Source organism: Hibiscus syriacus, unplaced genomic scaffold, assembly GCF_006381635.1.
Source record: "Hibiscus syriacus cultivar Baekdansim isolate YM2019G1 unplaced genomic scaffold, ASM638163v2 tig00003041_pilon, whole genome shotgun sequence".
Classification (NCBI taxonomy): Eukaryota; Viridiplantae; Streptophyta; class Magnoliopsida; order Malvales; family Malvaceae; genus Hibiscus; species Hibiscus syriacus.
The window spans coordinates 9,585,907-9,613,480 of NW_024061960.1; the positions used below are offsets into that span (position 1 = coordinate 9,585,907).

Here is a 27,574-nt window from a genome sequence, read left to right on the forward strand (position 1 = left end):
AAGAACATGCTTGATGCTTTACCTTTTCTTCTGATGAAGAGAACTCAAAAAGTGAGATGAAAACAAAGACTAAGAGCTAGCTGAGAAAACGTGCCCATCAGGCGAAAACGAAGAAAGGTAGAGTTGAAAACTTGAGGGAAAAGAAGAAGAATAAGAAGAAGCTGAGTTTAGCTTTCTCAGGCCAAAGTAAGAATTTTTTTAGAGAGAGGAAAGAAAAGGGAAGAAAATGGTTCAAATTTGAGTAATGAACTGGAGGAAAACCGGAATGAAGGAGATAAAGCAAAATATGAAAAAGCAGAAAAGGACGATACAAAAGAATGATTTTGTCAACACAACAAAAAAAGAGAATAGTACAGATCAAAGTTAAACATAAATAAGAAAAGGAAATTCAAATTCACAGTTTTGTTCGCTGAAAATCATTTCCTTGTTGTATAGAAAACAGAGTAACATTAATCTCATAAACCTGTAACAAGTTAGAAGCTTTTTGCATGGACAATGCTATAGCTTAGCTAAAACAAACCAAAAAGAAGCTGGAGGACATTCAATGAATGAGAGAATGGGGCTCAAGGTTATGAATTAGACGAGACAAAACCCAGAATCTAAGTACCTTTGTTTGCAAATTTCACGTTGTTCGGGAGAAGCAGCGAAAGGCGGAGGAGAAGTGAGATTATAATAATTACAAGCGTGGCGCATTCATTAACTGAGAAAGGATAGGCAAAGAGAGAGTCCTTGAAGGCAATAGTAGTCAGGAAAGGAGGGATCTTTATGCACTTCCATTTTCCATTTCAGTTTGTATTTGTCTTTTGGGCTTCGACTTGGTTAATGCTGAAATTTCAAAACAATGATGTGAGAACAGAACAGGGCAGAGCAGGCGGGGGGGGAAATAATGATAAAAATGGAACATGGAAATGGAGATTTGGTGTATGTGGTGGGCCGCGCCAGCACCCACATGACTGATTACATGAGGATTCAGGCACTTTACTTGCTTTACAATGTGGGTTGGGGAGCTTTGGATTCGGATTTTCACTTTAATTTTGAATCTGGTTTTTATAATATTATATATCTACAAGGAATGAAATAAATACTTACAAATTTTGTAACATGTAGTTTTCTCTTCTAATTTTTTATTATTGATAATTCGTTTTTTTTATTATTGATTAACGGCGATGTCAATTTTAATGTTGATTGCGACTGTCAGTATTTTTTATTATTTTTTTATTTTTTCTTATTTTTTTATTTTCAATAAGTTTATCTGTATGTCACGTTTTCATCTACCTTTATGACACGTTTTCTTTTGTCTTTTGACACGTTTTTCAGCTGTTTGATCATAGTTTTCTTTTATATTTTTCTAAGTATTGATTAAAAGTCGCCACGACTGATCAAGATAGAGCTTATTTGTTATATTGTTAATCTTTTCTGTTTTTGATCCTCGAATTATATTTGGTACCCGTTATGCGTTCGTGAACGGCTTTTCACGTCGCTCGAGTCTAATTTGCGGATTGTCAGTGGTCTTTCAGTAGCTTGATCCCCTTTTATGGTTCGTTTGCCAATACGATCAGATATATTTGTATCTATTTTTATATGAATTTATTTGTTAGATTTTAATCTTTCCTTGTACGATCATCATGTGATCTTAAGTTGCTAGTTTTGTTTCAATAAAAAATAATTATAGAAATACGATCAGATATATTTGTATCTATTTTTATATGAATTTATTTGTTAGATTTTAATCTTTCCTTGTACGATCATCATGTGATCTTAAGTTGCTAGTTTTGTTTCAATAAAAAAATAATTATAAGAAATTGTCCTAATTATATGCCTAATTTACGATTATAGCTGTAAATCTCGAGATAATTTAAAAGACATGGAAGGAAATAAACCACACATAAACGTATTCAATATCGTCTTTGAACGATCAGAATCTAAAGAGCGAAAAATCCTAAATTAAACACGTGAGGTGAGCATAAGAAGGGAGTCAAGGTTGAAGGCGTCCGTTTGTTTTTAAATTTTAAAATAAGAAAGAAAACGTGAAAAAATAAAATACTGATTGACGAGTTAAAATGCATAACCATTTTAAACAAAAATTGCAACATAAAACAAATCATTTAAATGATCAATACAATTATACTAATAAAGTCATTTTTCAATGTACAATTGCTTAAAGCAAGGAGGTCAATTTTCTTAATGTGATATTTTAATAGATATCATATGATCATTCAATATGTATACGCATATTCAATATTTTTTTAATATTTTTAATTGCACTGATTTTCATATATAACTTAGAAGTAATATAACATATTAAATGATTTCAATAGTAAAACGAAATATTATTTTTTTTCTAAACGTCTTAGGTTTAACCAACTGCATCTGTTGATCTCTAAAATTTTTTATAAATTGTTTTTATATAAATTTATTATAAAATGTTTAAAAAAATAAAATTAATATATTTTTAAAATACTATTAGCACCCTTACATATAAATTTACACTAATTAATCGTTTTTATCCACTTAAAAAATCTTTATACAATTTCTAAATTTGATATTCTAAAATAAATTTTCTTTAAATTTGCTCTTATCTAAAGGTATGTATATATTATCCATAAATTAAAAAAAATTATGAATATATATATTAACTTATAATCAGAAAATTATTTTGAAGCATTATTTGCAAAATGAAAAAAAAAAGTAGAAAAAGATGATTTCCAACTCTTTATAAAATGAGTAATGTGGGCAAACAATCACGGCTATATCATCTATTAAATTTTTTTCTCTTTTAAATTTGGGATTAAATTTTAGCTTTTTCTATTGAATTAACTACACATTTAGTACCCTAATTGTCTTTTGTTTCATTTCGATCATCTCACTACTTTTTGAACCATAGTTAATGTTTAGTTTTAGTTTCATTTTGGTCACTAGCCGTTAAAAAACTTATAGTGATATTGATTAGACATGTCACCATAAGGTAATGTCATGTTATCATTGAAAAAATTAAAACAGTAACGTCAATAGTTATGTTAATTTTTTAACTGTGGGTGATCAAAATGAAATCAAAATATAACATTAAGTATGATTTTAAAAAAATATAATTGAATGATTAAAACATAACAAAAACGATAATTGTGATACTAAACTTGTGGTTTACCCTTCTCTATTTTTAAAAAATCACCAAAACCTATCACTGATAAGGACTTTAATTTGTCCTTTTTTTTAAATCTCTTTCTTCTTGTTTAAAAGGTGAAGATGAAAAGTAATAATATATCTTTCCACAACCATACTTATCTTTACAACAAAAAAGCCTAAGATATAGGCCATTTATTCTGCCTTTTGATTCTTTAATTATATACTTAAAGTAATCTAGTTAAAAAATTATCATCAACTTATTTAGCAAGATAAAATATTATTTTTTAGTAAGATTAATTTTATTTAAGATTGGAGTTCGAATTCTGATGTTATAAATGAAATAAATTATATTAGAAGAATCGTTCATAATGAACTTTTACATTTTACAATATTGAATATAAATTAATTGATTAATAAATCATACATGATTTCAAAGAAAAAAACTGATTAATATACTTGATTTAAAATAATTACATATATATTTATTTAATCTTACAACCTTCACAATAAATCGATCAAATTAAAATCAAGTCAACTAAATGTATATCAATGACTAAATTTCCCATTTTATTTTAACTATTTATCTCCACTTCATATTGTATATATCATTTCACTATGACATCTTGTAGTTATAAAACATCATTTTGAATCTGATAACAAAGTAGATGCACCTATCTCTTCATCGATCTCCACAGTTGACTTCATTTTGCATTTTACTTAAAATCATAGGGAAAATAGGACTAAAAGCAGCGTGAGAAACTCTCTTTATCGTGTGTACGAAGAGAAGACTACATCATTGAATATTTTAGGGAGTGAAAACGTGGGGTCAAATAATCATGAAAATGATAGATATTAAACGATTTGAACCCAAAATCTAAAGAAAATAATAATTGAAAGTTTGTAATACGTGCGTAAAATTTTATATCAAAGATTAATTTATAAGATGTTAGGAAATGATAACATATTATTAGTAGAAAAAAATTAAAAAAAATTGTATAAGTATTTAGAATTTCAAAGAAGAGCACAAACCAATTCATCTCAATGGGTTCAAGAGTAATTGAACCCAAAATTTTCGTTCGATTTAAATCTACTCAAATCGAATGTTGATTAAATTTTAATAAAATAAAACTCGAGTAACTTGTTATATGTCTCGTCTCATTTACAACCCTATTAACCAGTCCCTCGTTTCATCTTGTTTCAACCCGCTGGGTTGGTCTCTCGTTTTTATGCCCATCCAATCGGCCATTATGTTACCACCTTTGAGGCAAGACTATAGAAGGGCCTATTGGGAGTTAGGCCCATTTGATGGGTTTGATAATTGAATCCGGCATTGCCGTGGGAACAATAATAGTGGACGACACAAACAAAAGTATGAGAACCACATTTTGCTGACATTTTGGCTAACGTCGTGGAAGACTTTGTGTACCTTGTTGAGGACTTTACTCCCCAATAGAATATGGTGGCTTATTATTATCATCATAATGGTCGTCGAGTTCAACGAAACAGGTGCAGAAACAGGAGCATAGAGAACCCAACAATTGCGGCGATCCCTTCAATCCGCAGGATTACCAAAAACGAAACGACAAATGTGACGTGAGAAAACAAAACCATAAGAAGCAATCTATTGGTTTGAGTTATATATACTTGTAATTATAGCAACAAAATGATCACCACTCCATTTTTTAAAGCACTCAAGGACATGAGATCATTCATTCAAATACAAAAGCATGAGCCAATCTACTATTTTTTAAGTTGTTTTATTTGGGTTTTAAGGAACCGACATTTAGTTTCCTTTGCGAAGAGAGGAGGGGATAGAAGCGGGAAACCAGGATTTTGACATGCCCCCTCCACGTCGTCTACTTGAAGCAAAGGAACTGTCTTCTTCCTTTGATTCCGGAGAGACGAGGACCTCAAATTCATCTTTCTTCTTCACTAAATGCTGCCATTTGCATTTGACTACAACAAAACTAATCTTCCAAATAATTCTATAATAGTATTTTAACTTATAATAATTACAATATTGATCTATTAGGATAATATAAAATGTTCTATTTTTCAAATACTCTAAATCGATTACAAAATAATATTTGTTTATATATTTTCTTAATCTATTAATAACACACATCCTATAAGTACATTTTTCTTAATCTAATACTTCTAAGGATAATAAAACTCTCATTTATCACTGAGGTCACTCAATGAATTCTAATTTAATTTTGAGTTTATGAATAGTTTAATTAAAAATATCTATAATATTTAAATTTAAATTAATTGATCAATAAATCAAATTATTATGACTAGTATGATATTTTATCTCTCCTTGCAATATGCCAAGTTGAGTTCAAACTTTTATATGTGATATTTTTTAAAATATAGTGAATATAGGGCACCAAAATTACTTCCCTGAATTTTGTGGTTGACTCTCCGACAAGAATAGATTGAGAGGTACTAAGGTGAATTGTACTCTTAAAAGTTTTAAATCGCTATATAATTTTGATGATTTCTCTATTTTATATTGATGATCTAATTTTCATCCTATAATTTTTTAATTATATATTACTGATATAAAATCTTACGTCTGTCCATATTTTCCAATCATAAACATTTACAATTACACTTGAGATTTGGATAAAATAATGAGCATTTGCTTTCCTGTTTTCCAATAGGTCCGAAATATTAATGGGAGATGGCAAAAGGACACTCACTCCATGTGTTAGGATCTCAAACCCAATCTTGTATTTCCCTTTGTTTTTTAAATTCCGTTATCGTTATGAACGTGGTTTGTTGTGGATAATATAAAATAGAATACATTAGTTATTTGATATTTCATGTATTCTATTATCTTTGTTTGAATTAAATAAAATTAGGCTGATAAGATCAATTTAGGTGTAGGGGATAAGAAAACATGATTCTATTATTTGATCGTCACGTGTACAAGACTGTAAGCTTAGACCAGATCTATCAACCGTTACGGAGAGTCAGAAATCATAGCTGGCAACTATTGAAGTGTTGCCCATAGTCCTAACTGAGCATCCCCTTTCCACACCAGCTGAAAACACCACCAAGTCACTCGATCGATCTCCCTATATGTCCCACGAGCATAAATGCAAAGGACAAGTATTTAGTCACATATTTAAAAATAATTTTAAAATCGGATGTACATATAATATGAAATGAATACAAATAAAATCTCATAACTAATATCATCAATAAAAATAATTAATTAATTAAAATAAATTTTAAATTTTAGGCCGACACTTACCCACCCTAAGTCAAACGTTTTGAGTTACTTCATTCCCCCTAGCCTAATGTGCTATGGGTTTATACTTGGCAACGTTTGGAAGGGGTGAAGCTGGAAAAAAGAAAAACCCTTTTAGAGAGTTTAATATAAAATTATAACTTGTAGGAATTAAAATGTAATTATATTATTATATTAACTTCAAATTTTATACTATATAACGAAATAAGACACAATGTTTCTTCTATAATATTCAATATTCAAAATTTGATATTATAAATAGAGTAAAATTGATACGAAGGATCGTTTCATAATAGATTTTTTTTTTAAATTTGACCTAGATTTATTAATTAAATTATAAGTTTCGTGTTTATTATTTTTTGCAAAAACTTACTAATTGAATAATATTAATGAAATGATTGAATAGATTACCGTTTTGATTCTTATAATATTATTAGTTGTTATTTGTTAAGACATGTTCTAAGGCTCATTTAATATATTTTCTTTTTAATAGAAATTATTAATTTTATTCAAAATATAAAATATCTCAAATCACAATGAATACTTACAATTATAATCATAAATTAAGCACATACTTAGTATAATTTCCTATAATCATTTAAACAAAAACTATAACTTAAGATGGACTATATAAAGATAGACTAAAAACCTAATAAAAATTCGAACAAAAATATATAAACAATTACATTTTTATATATAGTAGAACTCGTCATGTCGATGAGTACCTAATTCACTATAACAAATATCATATATTCCTAACTAATTTTCAACCAATTACATTTTTCTATTTTTTCTCGCCTATAATATTTTATAATTTTATCAACTATTTTAGATAAAAATCATTTTAAATTTTAGATTTTTCATTGAAATTTATAATCTTTTCATTTAAAAAAATATTTCTACATTTTTATCCTAATTTAAATTATTCATTTTTTAAAATTATTATATTAAATAGTATATGGTATATCATCATTTAATTTATAATATTATATTTAAAATAATTATTTATCTTATTAAAAATATATTTTTAAAAGTATATTTTAATTACACCGCACTTTTCGTATAAATACGAGGAGTTTCTCGTGAATGTGTCATGTTTTACTGCATAATTTCTGGAACAAGTTACAATAGATGATGTAATTGGCGGCATCATCTTACCGCTAGATATTTATACTAATAAAAATTCACCACCACTAATAAAATAATCCCAACCTGAAAATATAAAAAAATATAAATATATATATATAGAGAGAGAGAAACGGGGACCATTTTGGTTTGGGGGTTGGGACGTGACAAGTCGAGCTCGAAGCATGTATGATGAGACTCTAAACGCAGAGGACAACAAATAGCCACAATTTGTACATTTCTTTGTTTACTTTTAAACCTCAACTTTACTCCTCATTTTCCTGAAAATTTAAAAAAAATCAGTTTTAGAAAAACAATTTTAACCTGAAAATCTATTTATTTTTTAATAATTCTTCTAACTCTAAAAATAATTTAATATAAATACCTAATTATATTTATAATTCTACAAGATCTAAATAAATTTCGGACAAAAGTATTTGAATTTTTAAGATCTTTGTATTTATGTTAAATGTCACGTCATGTCAGGCCATGTTTTTCACACTGTATTTTGTGTTTATATTTTCGTTCACTGAACTGCAACTTACTGAGCTCTATGGCTGTTGGGGTATGATTATTTACAGACATTGGAATGATGATTTACAGTTTGGACATTAGACGCAACCAAAGAAAAAATCCGTCATCTTAATTCTTATCCAAACGAAGCAAAACAAGTTTCAGATTCATACATGGCCATACGAATCGAACCCCACGGGTCTCGATTTTTTTTTAAAAAAAAATTAAATTCGGGTCGGGTAGGGTTGGATTCGAATTTAAGACGAAAAATATCCGATTCGATCTGAAAAAAAATATAATTTTACCTTATATATAAGAGTAATTACATAATATTTTCTATATATTATTTTTTTCCAATTAAATCATTATTTTTATTGACTAAAAATATGTTTTATTATTTCGACTCAAATCTAATTTATATTTTATCTTAAAAAATCAAGTCGATTTTAAATCAGAATATAATTTTTAGGTCGAGTTGACCCAAACCTGACCAATAACCATTCACTCTCTCGGATCTCATGACATTTCCCGACAAATCCCCCGGTCCCCATGCAATTTATCATTCAAATACTAAAATAAAAGCGTAAACTATGTATCTAGTCCACTAATTAACACTTTAATTTCATTTTGATCATTCAGTTTTTTTCTTTCAGATCATGCCTAATATTATGTTTTGATTTAGTTTTGGTTACACACCGTCAAAAAATAAATAGAATTGTTGACGTGATATTTTTTATTTTTTCATGATGACATAACATTATCTTACGATGACACGTCAATAACAACATTAATTTTTTAACATCGGGTGCTCAAAACAAAACTAGAACATAATTTTAAGTATAATTTTAAAACATTATATATCAATCCTCAAATTATTAATATGATTTCATTTTGATCATCTCGTTAACATGTCGTTTAGTTTACTAGTTAAAAACGTTAATCTATTTTAAGTATTAGATATCGAAATCACATTATTATAAAAAATTCTCAAACCTTTAAAAATAGATTAACTTTTTCTATAATATCAAGAGTTCAATTCTCATGACCTTCAACAATGGAATTTTTTTAAATAAATTTAATTCTCAAGACCTTTAAAAATTAGAGTTAACCTTCACGAATAGATTTTTTTTAAATGAATTTAATTCTCAAGACATTTAAAAATCAGAGTTGACTATGCATTAATAAAAAGATCAAAATAGAATGATATTAATAGTTTAAGGATTGTATAGAAAATTTTAAAGTTTATAGACCAATTTAGAATAGAAAACATACTTTGAGAGTGATATAGAATATTTTTAAATTTAGAAATCAATCAAGAATAATATCATAGTTTGGGATCTATGTTCAATCAAATAAAGGAAAAAATCATTTTCAGATTAAAATATTAAAACTATAAAATTAGAAGCGGAGTGGGTTCAAAAGCAATACTCTGGGCAGCTAATGCTAAACACATGAAATTTTGTTCCTTTTCTTGCTATCTTGTAGGCATGTAATCCACGTGTCCATTTATTTATTATTTTTTATTTTTTGTAATTATTCTTAATTTCAATTTTTATTGTCAGGGCTTATTTTTTAAATCGTGCAACATTTTACAATCTATTTATTTATTTGTAATTATCCCCTGTTTAATCTTTTTTTATTGCGAAGCTTGTTTGTTAAATCGTTCAACATTTTTACAATTTATTTATTTTATCTTATCGAACAAGAAACAAATTAACAGTAACAAAATGTATTATTTGTATAATTTCATAGAATTAATTTATTTTTTAAAATATCTTTAATATTTATTATTTGTACTAAAATTTATATTTCAAATTACATGAAAAATAAATTAGAATTGAACACCTTATATCGGTATAAACTAATCCTTCGACACATCCTAAAATTTTAAACATTTAAATTTCACCCTTAAATTATGACTATCATTTTAGATTAGTCCTCAAAGTTTGAACATTTCAATTTCATCCTCAAACTATGATCATCATTCTAAATTGATCCCCAAACTTTTTGAACATTTTAATTTTGATCCAAATGATATGTATATACTAATCACATCCCTTGTTAAAAAAATCGATAGGCCAAGTTATATTGCTACATGTTTGAAGAAAAATAAAATTTAGGTTAAACTATGGTTGAAACTAATTACATATTTGGATGGATTTTGGAATGTTTAAGTTTAAGGATAAATTTAAAATGAGGATCATAGTTTGAGGATCTATGATTCAATTAACTTCCTAAATGTTAACTAAACAATAAAATAAATATCGTTTTAATAAATTTAATGGTTAATAAAGGAGCCCCATGGAGGGCATTTCATAATTCGGAGGTCTCCTACGGAAGCTGCTCTCAATCTAGTGTTGGGGGCAACCTACTATCTTACCTCCCCCTTACCCCATTACATATAGGAACAAGTGACAAACGTTTTTAAAATAAATATCATTTTAATAAATTTAATTGGTTTAATAAAACAATAAACTAGATCCGTTTATGATGGATTGAATAGCTCATGAATAGTAAAAGAAAAACCTAAATTTGACAAAATGCAAAAAGTCGAATTATTCCTTGTAAAAAATTATAACAATATTTTAATATTCATGATGTTGCCGATGTTTAATTTTTGTGTCATCCAAGCCATGGACTTGGTTCCATTGAAATTAAAAATTATACTAAAATATTGGGGAAAAATAAACAAATTTACCAAGGAAATTGTTAATATATTCTTAAAGAATAAAGTTCGTTAATTTTTTTTAAAAGTGTTTTGGGAAAAAATAAAATGTTTTATTTCTATATTTTTCAGAGTGATAAATTCTATAATAAATATGAAAAATTAGATGCCATAATTATTATCGACTTTGATTGATATGTAGTTTTTTATGGTTGTTTCTAGAAAGCATAGAGAGACCGATTAATTCTGTCCGTAAAACCGATATTTTTCGCTCTGTTCTTCTCTGTCTCTTCACATCAGTCTACAGTCTATTGTGGTTGTGCTCTGGTTTTTTGTTTCCCTGAAAAAAGTTCTCTCTCTTTTTCATTTTCTACTACTGAAAAGACTCGAAACAACGAATCTTTTACCCAGAAATCATGGGTGTCTGTTGAAATTTAGAAAGAAGAAGCTTGAAGTTATTAGAATCAAAGCTTTCCCTTAGCTTCTCTTGTTTTCTTATATGTCTTTTTTTGGGTTGTTGGTGTTGGAATATGAGTATTTCGAACTGTTCTGTATTTAACTAGAGGAATTAAAGCGTTGAAGGGTCGTGTTTTTTGGGCAAAAGATAGAAGAAAACTTGTTTCTTCATTGTTGCTCAAAGCATACTAGGCTTGAGTTTTCTTTAAGTTTAAAAGGAAGAAAACAAAGTTTAAGTTTTTTAAAGGGCTAATATCCAAAACAACCGGTGACCGGAAAAGAGTTGAATTGGACAACATTGTCAACCAACAGGAGTTTGATCTTAATTTTCTCTTCCTTTTCTGTTTCCTTAAATTTAGCTGTCTTTGCGTCAAAATTTAGACTTTATCTCGAGTCACAGATTCCCATCGTATAACCAAATCCGCGACAATCTCTCTCTTCCTCTCTCTCCCTCGACTTACCTTTCCTCCTCCTACCCTTCGTTTTGTGTTTTTCTTTTTCTTTTCTGGTTCCTCTGTTTTCAGGGTTGAGTTAGAGAGACAAAAACAAAAACAAGATAAATAAACCAAACTCTCTCTTTATGATGTTTGTTATCGCAGAGTGAGATTAGGAACCTTAATCGTTTATGGCACCCTTGGGAAAGAGAAAAGGTCGAGTATTTCACATTGGGTGATCTTTGGAATTGTTACGACGAGTGGAGTGCGTACGGTGCCGGCGTTCCCATTGTCTTGAACAACGGCGAGACCTTAGTACAATACTACGTTCCTTATCTCTCCGCCATTCAAATCTTCACCAGCGACTCTTCGGTCAACAGCTTCAGGTAAAAATCTTTTTGGCTGTTGGAAAATTTTTGTATCAGTTATCTTATCGAAATCTTACTCAGGGATGAATCTGAATCGGGTGATTGCGAGAGGGATTCGTTTAGTGATTCATTGAGTGATGAGAGCGAGAGTGACAAGTTATGGAGATGGGACGGCTGCTCGTCGGAGGAAGGCGGCTCCGAGCACGACAGCCTTTGGCATGTGAATAATAGATTGGGTTACCTTTACTTTCAGTATTTCGAGAGATCAACTCCTTATGGAAGAGTTCCACTCATGGATAAGGTACCTTTTTGCCTGGTTCCTGGACTTATACCGGGGATTTAAATAGCGGTCTCTTATTATCAGAATAGCTGCCGTCGTATAACTGCGGCTGCAACTGTAATTTAAATTCCTGCCTTATACCATCCTCGGTTTTACTGAATAGATTGTCTCTTTGCTTTGATCTTGCATTTCACCTGCCTTAAGATTGGTTATCTAATGGAACTGATAAGATCAAGAAAACGTAGCTATGTATTTGTCAGAATATAGCATCTTATAAAGATGAAATAAAACTTTTGACCTTTGAACAGGAAAATTCCATTTCCTTTTATCTTTTTTGCTTTACATATTCAGATTTTCTTTTCCTTCAAGGATATTATCAATTTATATCTAATCCTTACATGAGCATAAATGCTTGCTTTTTCGTATGAAGTTGTTTTTGAACATTTACTCGTCACAGGGAAGAATAAGTGATTCCTTAAAGTCCTTGTGACTTTAAATTTGGACACGATTGCGACCATCTTATCTGTTTATTTTCGGTTAAAGGCTTCTGGATTCTATTGGTGATGTGCTATGGTACTCTCTTTTTTATTTTTTTTTATTTTACAGATTAGTGGATTGTCGAGAAGATATCCTGGTTTGATGTCATTGAGGAGCGTAGATCTTTCACCGGCTAGTTGGATGGCAGTTTCCTGGTCCTCTTCTATCCCTTCCTTTCTTTTTACAAACGAATACACACATTGAACATGTTAAACAATTCATAACCTAGTCTCGACATGTTAGATGAAATTAATATGATTCAACTTATGGATGCTGATGATATTAGGTACCCGATTTATCACATTCCCATGGGAAGGACAATAAAAGACTTGTCGACATGCTTCCTTACATATCACACTCTATCATCTTCTTTCCAAGGTGCTCTTTACTTTCCTAAAAGCAGTGTCAAGCTAATTGCTTCCTAGATATTAATGTATGCTTGTTTTTCTGATGTGTTAATTGTTGGTGCAGATATGGACCTGGAAGATGACACGGAGAGTCCCGAAAGGAAGCGAAAGGAAGGGGAAGGCATCTCTCTTCCACCGTTTGGCTTGGCAACTTACAAGATGCAAGGAAATGTGTGGGTCTCGGGCAATTCCGGACGGGACCAAGAAAGACTGGTGTCACTATTAAGCGTTGCGGATTCATGGCTGAAGCAACTTAGAGTCCAGCACCATGACTTCAACTACTTCACCGGGATTCGACGTGGCTAGTCCTTTTAAGTCGACTTGCAGTAGCTGCATTTCTCTTTGAGAACCCCATGAAAGTGACTGATCACTAATTACAAAAAAAAAAAAAGCTCTTTGGGTTTTAAGAAATTTTGGTTTTATGCATGGGAGTAATATTGAGGATTGTGATTAGCAAGAAATTTTGGTTTTATGCATGGGAGTAATATTGAGGATTGTGATTAGCACTTGTTATAAAAAAACACAACCTTTAGACGGTTCACTCTAATGCCAGCCAGCCACCGTAGCAGAGTGGCATCTGAGTCGGGTTTTCCCCATATTTCTGCACCTGTTTTTATTGTAAAGGAATGGGGCTGAGAGTGAGCAGAAAGTGGGGCTTTGGATTGTATGATACTGTGTTCTATTTCACCATAATTATAGGAACCCATCCACATGTGGAAAATTGCTCCCCCACAGTTTTACCATTTCTCTCTTTCCCCACTCACCATTATTGCTTAGTTCCTCTAGCCTGCGATTAAAGCGCCAAAATTTAACCTGCGAGTCTAAAATTCAAAAAAAATCTTTTTAAATAAATGGTCCCCAAAAATTTTAGAAATTAACTGTGAAAAACCATCGCTAGGTTGATAGTAATTAAACTTCGTATTTTGTGGACTAAATTGCATTTTGTAATTTATTATCAAGAGCTGGTGGCCTGCCGTCATCTCCTTCTAATTCCCACCAAAACCCCACACTGCATTCTGATCTCTTCCTTCGTGCAGTAATGGGCGGTCCATTAGAATTTGATGATAATTCACACAAACATAACTGATGTCTATGATTACTTTAATTCCGTATATTTCTCCATTACTACTAAATAAGTAACAATGCATCATTTGTTTATCTACATACTGATCAGTGTATTCACCAAACAGTTCTGAATAGATTTGAATATCTAATTGTTTTATTTTATGTGAAAACTATTCCACCGTTAAATAAATTGAAGAAGATATTACTTTAAATCATTATACTATAAAAAATCATATTGAATTAAAGGTGTACCTATTTAATAAATACAATAATATTGATAAATTTACAAGTATGGTCAACAAGGCCTTAACTCAATGGTAAGATTGGGACCCTACAACCTCTTGAGCTTTAGCTCAATGGTAGTAAGATTGAGGCCCTGCAACCCCTTGAGCTCAAGTTTTATTATGCGTAAATTTATCCACACGTGAATTTAGGTCGTGATCTATGTTTTTCCAATTTTCATTTCAACTATACTATAATGATTACTACGCCTTGTCATGTTACCTTTGTTGGAAAATATACTATTGCGAAATAAATTGTTAATACTGATAAAAGAAGTAAATTAATAAAAAATAAATAAAATTTTGATCGTTCCGTAGAGAAACTATTGTCTTATAAGTTAAACCATTTTGATTGTTTGAATCTTTAAAATGAATACACAAAAAAAGCATATAACTATCATAGAGGTTTTCTCATTCTAAGCTTAAAACTTTAAGAAAATCATCTGATTTTTTTCTAAAAGAATTATACATACGATACACAAACCATGAAGATGGAAGAAATGGATAGTTTAATCATCGCTATTCTATTTTCCTATCGTCGAGACGATATTCGTCCGGCGAAAACAAATGTCGTTATTTTCTAAATCTCGTCTCGAAAAAGTAAGTGTTTTTCTTCTAGCATAAGATAAAACACAATTTTGAAGAGTCACCACCAATCATTTATCGAGGTGTGATTGCTCACTAAAAATGCTATGTTATTTTAATAAAATTTATAAAAATATTATTAAAATAATACAAAAAGGGTATGCTTACCAGAAAATGAGTTCGGGAGTCGATTACGTGTAGGGAATGATTAACATCCCCACAACGCCCAAAATTAGTACCTTTATTAATTAATTAATGCCTTTCCAGTAAAAATTTATAAATCTAAGTTTAATTTAATTTATGATCCCATCAACAAATATCAAGGGTATTATTTTACACCAATAAATCATTTGAAATAAATTCTTAATAAGTTAAGGAAATATTTTATAATTTATCGTATAAAATAAAATAACCCAAACACACATAATAAATTTAATGATTAAATCAATAAAATATCAAAATTATAGGTTACTATTAATAAATACTTAATATCCAAAGTACTATAATAGTAAATAATTCTAAAAATAATATTAAAATTATTTTTAAAACTAAAGGATTAAAATTGTAAAATATCAAAATTAAAAATATTAATTCTAAATATCATGAAATCTAGGTATTATTAGTGTAAATAATCTTAAAATATTATTTAAAATTAAAATATTAAATAGCTAAAATATCAGGTACTAAATATGTTATTTACTCTAAATATATGTAAATATACAGGTAGAGACTAAAATAAAATAAAGTAAAATACGAAAACAAAATTAAAATAAAAAAACATGATTTAGTGATTAAAATGCTAGGCTTACAAATTATAGGGACCAATGGTATAGTTTATCCATTTTGAATTACCCAGATAGTCCCTCCCCAAAAATCCCTCCCCAAAACGACTTAGTTTTGAGGAGGGTATAAATACCCCAAATTTGGCCCAAAATGGCCAATTCTTTTCATTTTCTCAATTTTTCTTCTCTCTATAAGAAGGGTCGATCACCGCAGATCACTTTTTCGGTCACTATTCATGGTAGCCGAAAAAAATAAAAATAGCTCAAATCGTAAATCGACTTTCCCTCGTCCCAAATACGACCTTCTTTATTCCTAAAAAAGCCTAAAACCTCTTAGATCTAAGTTTATACCTTCGGTTAACGATGGTTTCTGGCAACGTTTGTGCTCTTCGGTAAGTTTCTTCTTTCCTTTCGATTGGTTTGTTGCTCGTTGGTTGCTATAGTTTTTCCTCGTTTTGTTTCTGTTTGGTGTTTTTTCTCTTTGTTGCTCTTTTTTCTTCGTGTCTAATTTCTTGCTTTTTTTCAAGGCTTTTTATAGGCCTCGGAAGGCCTCAGACAACCGTTCATTCAGTGAGTTATCGGATCTACGATGGTGACTCACCATAGGGAGTGAGCTGTGCGATTCTCCTGTGGCTTCTGGAGTCTTCCGTCAAGTTGGTGGAGGTATGACAGCATCTGGTTGGAGCACCTGGAGGCGACGGTCGGAATAACTCTAGGGTTGGTGAACCCTAGAGTTTCTGGTAGATTAGATCTGGACCGTTGGATCTCTCCATATCCAATGGTTGAGGATGTTGGTGGTTGGAACTATGTAGAAACCCTAATTATTGTGTTATCTATTCATAGGTCTGGATCAGATACTGTAAATGGGCTCTGGGTTTTTTTGTATTTGGTTCTTCGGGTTTGTAATATTATTTTTAATAATAATATAATAATAATAATAATAATATATATAAATACGGGACGAAAATGACTATCGACAACTGTCCCTCTTTGGTCATTTTTTGTGTTAACAATAATATAGCAAAGATAAAAAGACAAGCAATTTTCATCCAGTAGACTTCAAACTTTGATGGGAAATTCATTCCACTATTCTTATGTGGAGATCAACTTTGATATGTTCTTGCTTCACTACTCTTTTTGTGAAGGCTATGATGGCTTTGCTTCACTACTCTTCCGTGGAGGCTAAGATGCCTTTGCTTCACTACTCTTCCGTGGAGGCTAAGATGACTTTGCTTTACTACTCTTCCTTGGAGGCTAAGATGGATTTGCTTCACTACTCTTCCGTGGAGGCTAAAATGACTTTGTTTCACTACTATTCCGTAGAGGCTAAAATGACTTTGTTTCACTACTCTTCCGTGGAGGCTAAAATGACTTTGCTTCACTACTATTTCGTAAAGGCTAAGATGGATTTACTTTACTACTCTTATGTGGAGGCTAAGATGACTTTGCTTCACTACTCTTCCGTGGAGGCTAAGATGACTTTGCTTCACTACTCTTCCGTGGAGGCTAAGATGACTTTGCTTCACTACTCTTCCGTGGAGGCTAAGATGACTTTTCTTCACTACTCTTCTGTGAAGGCTAAGATGACTTTGCTTCACTACTATTTCGTGAAGGCTAAGATGAATTTGCTTCACTACTCTTCCGTGAAGGCTAAGATGACTTTGCTTCACTACTCTTCTGTGGAAGCTAAGATGGATTTGCTTCACTACTCTTCCGTGGAGGCTAAGATGGATTTGCTTCACTACTCTTCCGTGGAGGCTAAGATGGATTTGCTTCACTACTCTTCCGTGGAGGCTAAGATGACTTTGCTTCACTACTCTTTCGTGAACGCTAAGATAGATTTGATTCACTACTCTTCCGTGGAGGCTAAGATGACTTTGCTTCACTACTCTTCCTTGGAGGCTAAGATGACTTTGCTTCACTACTCTTCCGTGGAGGCTAATATGACTTTGCTTCACTACTTTTCCATGGAGGCTAAGATGGATTTGCTTCACTACTCTTCCGTGAACTCTAAGATGGATTTGCTTCACTGCTCTTCCGTGGAGGCTAAGATGACTTTGCTTCACTACTCTTACGTGGAGGCTAAATTTGAAATAAGAAGAATTTGTTCCACTACTCTTCCGTAGAGACCAAATCTGAAATAAGAAGAATTCGTTCCACTACTCTTCCGTGAAGATTAGACTCAAGGTTGATTTGATTCGCTGCTTTGCTAGGAAGACCAAATCTGACCTAATTTACTTCATTGCTTCATGAATATCAAATTAAAAAGATTGACTTCTCTTTATGAGAAAATCAAAGATTGGCTCCTCTGGGGAATCAGAAATAATATATGTGACTTCTCTTCACGAGGAAGTCAAAAATTGACTCTACTAGGAAATCAAAAATAATAAAGGTTGACTTCTTTTCGTGAAGAAGTCAAAGATTGACTCTATTGGGGAGTCGAGGATAACAAAGTTGACTTTTCTTCATGAGGAAGTCAAGTATTGGCTCCTTTAGGGAATAACAAAGTTGACTTCTCTTCACGAGGAAGTCAAGGATTGACTGTGAGGGGAATAGCTGCCAAAAGCGATCTTCATTTTTTTTGCTTGCATAAACGTGCACTCTTGCAAGTCTAGAGTTGTATCAATTTCTTCTTACCCCTAGCAAGTTCTTGCCTCTGCTGAACTTGTATAGAAATCCAATAAAGCTCTTATTTTTGAAAGGAAAGCATAATTTGTTATGATTTGAATCTTGAAACACATCTAAGGGAATTTTTCTTAATTTATTTCATGTATTCACACCTAGTCAGATATTAAACAAAGTCATTCAGATCGTATTATGTTGAGACATTTAAGCAACAACCCATCGTTCAATCTTTGTTTGCTCCACTAATTTCTTGTTGTGGAAATCTTTGCGCCCTTTCTGTGGAAATAATTCTTCACATTTCTTGATGTTTTGGAATACAAACTTCATCTTGGGTCAACAAATGGAAACACCATATGATTGCAACATTGGTTCAGCACCATAGTTACTGCTTCATAAAACATTTGACAACACATTCATTCTTTCTTGTGGCTACTACCCAGATTTTTCAACCAGAGAAGCTCTTTGCATCATTTTCAAAGCTTTTGTATGATGTCACAAAGATACTTAATAACAAAACTCAGTGTGAATACAAATGGGATACTTTGGCTTGTCATCATCATATCAGAGAACATTTGACAACACATTCATCCTTTCCTATAGCTACTGCCCAGATTTTTCAACCAGGGAAGCTCTTTGTATAGTGTTCAGAGCTTTTGTATAGGATTATAAGGACACCAAAGAACAAAGCTCAATTGGAATACAAGTGGGATACTTTGGCTTTCTAGCATCAATATAAGTGAAATAATCATGATCATGCAACTATATGATGGACAAAATGCTTGTATATGGTCACATCCACTGTCATTGTTTCACCATTTTCATTATTCATACCTTTTTGTCTTATTAGAAATATTTTCTCAAATCAATGATCTTTCTGAAAGATGATACATGCCTTCAGCATGTACCAACATTTGTTTTTTGATGATATGAGAATTCAAAATGCTTCAAACTTTCTATTTCAGGTTGAACCAGGTTTCCAAAATATCTGGACTTTAATTCCTTACTGAAATTGGCCTCCAAAAATACCCAAAAATGATACAGATCTTTAACATGTTCAACATATTGATGTGAACCTTAAAGATGCCCCACATAGCTCATCTGAAATGGGCATTCAAAATGTCCCAACATGCTATTTCTTGGTTGAAGTGGGCATTCACAATGTCCTAACCTTTTCATGCTAATGTGAGCCTTCAAAATGTCCCACATGGATCATTTTTATCTGAAATAGGCCTTCATAATGCCCTAATATTTTCATGTTGATGTGAGCCTTCAAAATGTCTGAACATTCTAATTTGTAAGGCTCACTCTCAATGTTTGATTAGAATCTCATGATCCTCACGAGGTCCAACTTTGATAATGCTCCATCCATCGTGGGTACTTGCAGCTCTATTCATGTCCAAATCTCTTAATCTTGCATGTTCTTATTTCGGTGTTATTAAACAATAATTAAGTAACTTGAAGGATTCTCTTCATGTTGTTACAAACTTAATCAATCATTTTGACAGAAATGTCTGAGATATGTGCATTTTCCGAATGAAGTAATCATCTTCTTCTTAACAGGTTGCTGACAACATCACAAGGGAGTCTTACAAGTTCTATTATCCAACCCTTCTGATCTCTCGGGCTACTTGCTTTTAAGAATGTGAAATGTTGGACATCACTTATTTTTCTCCAATAGAGACAGAATATGCATCACATGCTTCAAGGACCTTTCTTATCATGAGTTCATAATATCATCTTTTGATATATCTCAATAGGTAGGAAAACTTTCATCCCATAGGCTAACGAAAACGGAGTTGCCCCAGTCGACGTTCATACTGAAGTTCTATAAGCCTACAGAGCAAAAGGTAGAGCTTTCAATCTCTTTTCTTCATATTGATCATTTGATATGACATTGATACTCAGCTCTTTCAAAGTATTCTCAACTATATGTCCCTTGTTTTACTGCTCCTCTTGGAACATATGTCCTCCAGACACAAAAAGTATTGCACAATGGTGGAAAAGTCATTAGTAGATGATATCTTCTCCAACTAACTTTGCCTTCCTCATTTCTTGATTCTTTCTAATGCCCCTCTGTTTCTCCCTTACAGTCGGTTGATATCCCAAACCAAATCGATCTTTCTCAGTCACTGGCTCGTTGATGACAGGTTCATTTTCTCTCAGCTGTAGGTCAATCTTTTTCCTTTTATCAATAGTAGCTTGTTTTTTAGATATTTTTGGAGTAACATCTTTTACTTCGAGTAAAATGTCCAACCTCATTTACTTATTCATTTTCTTTGGTGGTTTCTTGTTAGATTCACCATTGTCAAGTTTCCAATTCGTATAAAAACATAATTGACTCATTTTTTTCAATGGGTAGATGTATATACAATTATATCCTTCCATCTCTGGGCATATTTGTCTAACATTTTCCATGTTCTGCAGTACCATTTGATTGGGTCTTAGATCTTTCACTTCCTTGTTTAGAGAAGTAAGCTTAACCGCAAATTCTCATAAAGAATTTTTCCTTATGTATTCTTTTCACGGAATTTCCAAGATTTGATTTATAAGTTTATTATATGCTGGTTTTGGCTCTAAGGTAAAAAGGGTCATCGAATTGTCCTTGTTGGTGCCCCCTTGGGCTAACAAACCATCAATTTTGACCCATCGCAGACTTCCAGATTGAGTTCAATTTGAAGGAACACACTTCCTTATGTCCATACGGAGGTGAAAACCACACGAGGAACATAAGGTGTGAGCTCAAGGAATGGTCCCCTATTCCATACAGATGTGAAAATCGCACGAGGGAGTAGTTTCTCATTTAAGCTAAATGGTATAGATATGGGTTTTAGCTCATGTCATGATAATGCAGTGCACAATGTGTGAGGAAAAGTAGAAAGAAAAAATAATGTACTAACACAAAAATTTATTCTTTAAATCTAAAGACACAATTAAACCTGAAAATATTAACAAACAAGTTAGTACAACTATTTATACTAAAAATGGTTATAAAATAATTAAGGGAAAAAACTAAATTAAAACAAATTTAATTTTAGTGCAAAGACAATTAATTAATAAACTGGTGGCCTGACTCTAAAAAGGTTTGGTCCCCAGCGGAGTCGCCAAGCTGTCGAGACAGTATTTGCCCGGCGAAAACAAGTGTCGTTGTTTTCTAAATCTCGTCTCGAAAAAGTAAGTGTTTTTCTTCTAGCATAAGATACAACACAATTTTAAGGTGTAACCACTAATCATTTATCGAGGTGTGATTGGTCACCAAAAATGCTATGTTATTTTAATAAAATTTATAAAAATATTATTAAAATAACACAAAAAGGGTTTACTTACCAGAAAATGAGTTCGGGAGTCGATTACGTGTGGAGAATGATTAACACCCCCACAACGCCCAAAATTGGTACCTTTTTTATTAATTAATGTCTTTGCAGTAAAAATTTATAAATCTAAGTTTAATTTAATTTATGATCCCTTTAACAAATATCAAGGGTATTATTTTACACCATTAAATCATTTAAAATAAATTCTTAATAGGTTAAGGAAATATTTTATAATTTATTGTATAAAATAAAATAACCCAAACACACATAATAAATTTAATGATTAAATCAATAAAATATCAAAATTATAGGTTACTATTAATAAATACTTAATACGCAAAGTACTATAATAGTAAATAATTCTAAAAATAATATTTAAAATTATTATTTTAAAACTAAAGAATTAAAATTGTAAAATATCAAAATTAAAAATCTTAATTCTAAATATCATGAAATCTAGGTATTATTAGTGTAAATAATCCTAAAATATTATTTAAAATTAAAATATTAAATAATTAAAATATCAGGTACTAAATATGCTATTTACCCTAAATATATGTTAGTATACAGACATAGACTAAAATAAAGTAAAATGAGAAAACAAAATTAAAATAAAAAAAAATCTAATTTAGTGATTAAAATTCTAGGCTTATAAATTACAGGGACCACGGGTATAGTTTATCCATTTCGAATTACCCAGATAATCCCTCCCCAAAACGACGTAGTTTTGAGGAGGGTATAAATACCCCAAATTGGCCAAAAATGGCCAATTCTTCTCATTTTCTCAATTTTGCTTCTCTCTCTAAGGAGAGATGAGCTCTCATTTCTCTCTAAACTCCCTCATCGGAGGGAGAGTTGATCACTATTCCGGCCACCGCCGCTCACTTTTCCAATCAGTAGCCGGAAGAAATAAAAATAGTTCAAATCGTAGATCGGCTTTCCCTCGTCCCAAATCCGACCTTCTTTCTTCCTAAAAGAGCCTAAAACCTCCTAGATCTAAGTTTGTACCTTCGATTAACGATGCTTTCCGGCAACGTTTGTGCTCCTCGGTAAGTTTCTTCTTTCCTTTCGATTGGTTTGATGTTCGTTGGTTGCTGTAGTTCTCCCTCATTTTTGTTTATGTTTGGTGTTTTTCCTCTTTGTTGCTCTCTTTTCTTCGTGTCTCCTTTCTTACAGGTTTTCAAGGCTTTTTATAGGCCTCAGAATGCCTCGGACAACCGTTTATTCGGTGAGTCACCGGATCTACGATGGTGACTCGCCATAGGGAGTGAGCTGTGTGGTTCTCTTGTGGCTTCTGGAGTCTTCCGTCAAGTTGGTAGAGGCATAGCAGCATCTGGTTGGAGCACCTGGAGGCGGCGACCGGAATAACTCTATGGTTGGTGAACCCTAGAGTTTCTGCTAGATTGGATCTGGATCGTTGGATCTCTCCAGATCCAATGGTTGAGGATATTGGTGGTTGGAACTGTGTACAAACCCTAATTATTATATTATCTGTTCATGTGCCTGGATCGGGTCTACTGCAAATGGGCTCTGGGTTTTTTCTGTATTTGGGCCTTCGAGTTTATAATATTGTTTGTAATAATAATATTATAATAACAATAATATATAAAAATACGAAACGAAAATTACTGTCGACACCTATCCCATGTGGAATTTAACTTTAGATTCTTTAATATTTCTAATATTTTCCGCAAGTGTACACATTATTTTTAAAAATGATAAAAACGATAATAAAATCAATCGCTTAAGTACTAGAACGTATCTGAATGTGAAATGGGGGAATATTCCCTTAAACAAATGAACAACTCAGAAATTTGTTCATCCACTTTATTCATCCACTTAATTCCGCAATAGAACAACAATATAGCCAGAACTCCTAATGATGCTTATAAGTGTTATAGTAAAGCAACCAAATGACATTTTTATTTTTCTTCTATCCTCTTTACGTCAGCATAATGCGAAAGGTCATATTTGATATCTGTAATTTAATAAAAAAATATATTTAATTCTTTTAATGTAGTATATGTCTTGTGACAAAATATCTTTTTCTGAGCCATTAAATACGTTTCTTATTGACTTTTTGTGTTAATTTTTTTTAACTTTCACTCATTATTATTTAAATTTTATTATTAATAAAAATATGAAAATATATTTAAAAATCTTAAATCAAGTATTTTTTAAATATATATTTTATAAAATCTTATTATTTAAAATAATCATCAAAGTTTAAATTTTTTTCTTTAAAAAAAGTCAACAAATAACACATTTAGTGGGACGAATAGAGTATATAATCATATTTTAATATAAAATTTAATATGATATCTATATTTTTAAAATATCTAATATAATACTTATACTTTAATATCCAATAGTATCTAAACTATCATTATTGTATTATTGTGGCACATTAGCTAACATATATAGTTATTAAATATTTGACATGAATTACATTTTGTGTATTACCGAATGGTTATTAAGTATCAAATCATTCAATTAAAATTCACAAACACTATAATAATGCATGGAATGATGATCAAATACTATATTAGATGTTCTACCTAGGTACATGTATCATATTAGACATTTAAAATACATGTACCATGGTGAATATTTTATAAAAACACAAGTACTAAATGTGACATTATCCCAAAACTATTCGATTACAAAAAGGACGTCAAAACTACATTACAAAAGCAAGACGGGACAACCTCAGTATAATACAAAATGAGAATCCAGTAAAAGATCATGATCTGGAAAAGATATCATGGAACCGGGTAAGTCTTCTTGTTGCACATGCACTTGTAAGCCATAGGACAAGATTCAGCCTCTTGCTGCGATGCACATACAAAGCTCACTATAACTAAACTGCAAGGCGTGCATGATCCACATGCATGTGCGCAGTCCGGCAATCTTGATCCCGCAACCTGTAGTGTGTCTGCTCTCTTTCTCTTCAACATCGGTCTGCTTCTTTCCCGGTACGAACTCGGTTCCGACACCAGCCCTTCTCTTTTGTTTGGTCTACCATGATCTGTCTCACACAGCACAAAATCTAGCATGATAAGAAACAAGGAAAAAATGTTTCACAGATGGCTTTATATATATATATATATACGTACGTGTCTGTGGCCGCCTTGCATGCCTTGCAGACGTGAAAGCAGTAACACACAACAGAAAAGCCAGAAATGCAGCAACAAACAGAAGATTTCATGGCTTTCGATTGTATTATTTTCAACTGAAAAAAGGGGTATGGATTTGAAGGAAAATGGTGAAGTGGAGGAGCCATATTTAAAAAGAGAAGGGGTATTGAAGCAAATCACAGGCAAAAGTATGGGGAGATGGATTGGCATAAGAGAACAAAAAAGTCACATGAAAGAGGGTGGAACGGGAAGGACCGAAGAGGAAATTTTGGTCACGGAGACTACATGAGTTTTCAAGCCTGTGGTGGCACTGGCAATAATAGTTTAAGATAGGGTAAACTCTTTACTTAATCACCCACCTATTCTTGTGGTTACGTTTTGGTCACCTAATCATTTTTTCCCTAAAACCTTAGCTAACGTTACATTTTACTCACCTATTGTTAAAAAATAAACATAACTGCTAACATGATAATTTTTTAATTTTTTTTTAAAAAAATACACATCGACATTATTGTTAAATTTTAAACGGTGGGTGACTAAACCGAAATTAAAACATAATTTAGATAAGATTTTGAGAAAAAAACAGTTAAATGATCAAAACAAAAGTATAAAGATAGGTTGGTGAGTAAATACATAGTTTTCCTTTTAAATAATATATCGACAAGGATGATGATTTACAGTAATAGAGAAATCTAAGGTGTTCCTTTTTGCGTGAATACTGACTTTCCGAATTTGATCGGCGAAACATGAAACAATAAATGAATGTTGTGAAGGTTTTGGGAAGTAATTTGATGCTAGTTTTATGCTTGATAAATGATATAGCAGCCAATAAATTTGGTACTGAGGATCTAATGTGACTGCCATTAATGTTTGCAGATTTCTTCCCCGATGCGCATAAGCAGTGGGCTAAAATTATGGGTGGAACACACTAACCCAGTTCGTGTTTGTTCAAGGCCCATTGCACTTTGTAGGTTTGAAATGGACTACATGTAAATTTTGACCTTTAATTTTTTTAAAAGAAATTACTAATTTTATTAAAAATAGTAAATATCCCAAATTACAATAGATTTACGATCATAATCGTAAATTAAGTACATGATTAGGATAATTTTCTATAATCATTGGAAAAAAACTAGCAACTTAAGATCACACAGGACCATACAAGGAAAGATTAAAACATAACCAAGAAAACTCGAACAAAGATAGATACAAAACAAATATGATCGCATCGGCAAACGAACCAAAAAAATGATCAAGCTAATGAAAGACCTCCGACAAATCGTAAATCATACTCGAACGACGTGAAAATATATCAACGAGTGCATAACGGGTATCCAAAACCAATATGAGGGTTCAAAGCAGGGAATATCAGCAATATAATAGATAAGCACCATCTTAATCAGTTGTGGCGATGTCTAATAAACTCTTAGGAGAAGATAAGTGAAAATAACTAAACGGTCGAAAAACGTACCAAAAGGTAGAAGAAAACGTGCCATAAAGGTAAAGGAAAATGTGTCATACAGGTAGACTTTTTGAAAATAAAAACAAGAGAAAATAAAATGACAATAAAGAATATCGATAATCGACAATAAACATTAAAATTAGTGTCACTACCGATCAAGAAAGACAAAAAGAAAAAAAAAAGATGAATGACTTACCTATGAAAGAAAATTAAGTTAACTATATTGTGAAAAAAAACCTAATAAAAGATATGATTGTAACCTAATCATTAATAAACAGTTGGTAATATAAAATATAAACTAGGTTCAATATATTTAGATTATACTAATATAAGGTAATATAGCTATGAAAATGTATCATATATTATATCCTTTGATATTATTTGAGGACATAAAATTTCTATTTTACATTTTTAACCTAATAAAATATATTTTTGCTAGTCGACCAAGTGTTTACAAAAACTATAAAACTTTGACTGTTGTTGTCGTCTAAGGGAAAAGGATGACGTGGGACGATATTATTGGGTGGGAGTCTATTTGCACCGACTAAAATTATGATATTTTCCCTGAAATAAGTTATAATTGCAGGATGTGTAAGGTACGACAGTCTTAATATATTGTTAAGTAAAAACGTTTTTAAAAATATTAATTTGATTTATATTTTCGGTAAAACATTATTTAAAATATTTTTTTTCCTACCGAAATGTTAATATTAGGCGTTGCCTAAAATATTTAACATTTCGGTAAAGCTCAACTTAAAACATTATTTTTTCTATCAAAAATATTAATATTGGGTTCGACCGGAAATTAATTAGCGAAATTAACATTTCCAGTAAAAAAATAATATTTTAGTTAACGTTTTACCGAAAATATTAAATAAATATTAATATTTTCGATAAAAATTTTCTTTAATCGTATATTAAAACTGTCGTACACCACAAATACCGCGGATGTGATGTGAGGAACACTTTCATCGCACAAATCTCCAAATCAAATCCGGATCATTGGAAATCAAAATCTCTAATCTCGTCGGATTTTTTCCCTTTTCTTTTTATTTTGATGACCTAACATGTCCTTTTTCTTCCTTGATTTTTGAAGGCATTCGAAGCTGTTGTGCGAGGTAGATCCGATCGTCACGAATGTTGTTCCTACTGAAGAGGT

General features: G+C 31.3%; 1 protein-coding gene and 1 long non-coding RNA gene across 2 annotated transcripts; one reads left to right on the plus strand and one right to left on the minus strand.

The window, feature by feature from the left end:
* Positions 1-895: 895 nt before the first annotated feature.
* On the plus strand, positions 896-13,484 carry LOC120174005. Its single transcript, XM_039181007.1, has 6 exons — positions 896-994; positions 11,741-11,961; positions 12,025-12,244; positions 12,830-12,915; positions 13,047-13,138; positions 13,232-13,484. The coding sequence occupies exons 1-6, from the start codon at positions 896-898 to the stop codon at positions 13,471-13,473; spliced, it is 960 nt and encodes a 319-aa protein (XP_039036938.1). The 3' UTR covers positions 13,474-13,484.
* An 11,094-nt stretch (positions 13,485-24,578) lies between these two features.
* Positions 24,579-25,036, minus strand: LOC120172288. The gene is made up of 2 exons (XR_005520951.1): positions 24,933-25,036; positions 24,579-24,844 (listed from the first exon to the last, which is right to left on the minus strand). It is a non-coding gene; the product is annotated as an uncharacterized LOC120172288 (long non-coding RNA).
* Between the last annotated feature and the right edge of the window lie 2,538 nt (positions 25,037-27,574).

Excerpts from the sequence above, each read along its gene's own strand:
- LOC120174005 (XM_039181007.1), top strand. The coding sequence starts at position 896 with ATGGAACATGGAAATGGAGATTTGGTGTATGTGGTGGGCCGCGCCAGC. Across the intron at positions 12,245-12,829 it reads GAGTTCCACTCATGGATAAG|ATTAGTGGATTGTCGAGAAG; the intron begins GTACCTTTTTGC and ends TTTATTTTACAG. Across the intron at positions 12,916-13,046 it reads AGTTGGATGGCAGTTTCCTG|GTACCCGATTTATCACATTC; the intron begins GTCCTCTTCTAT and ends TGATGATATTAG.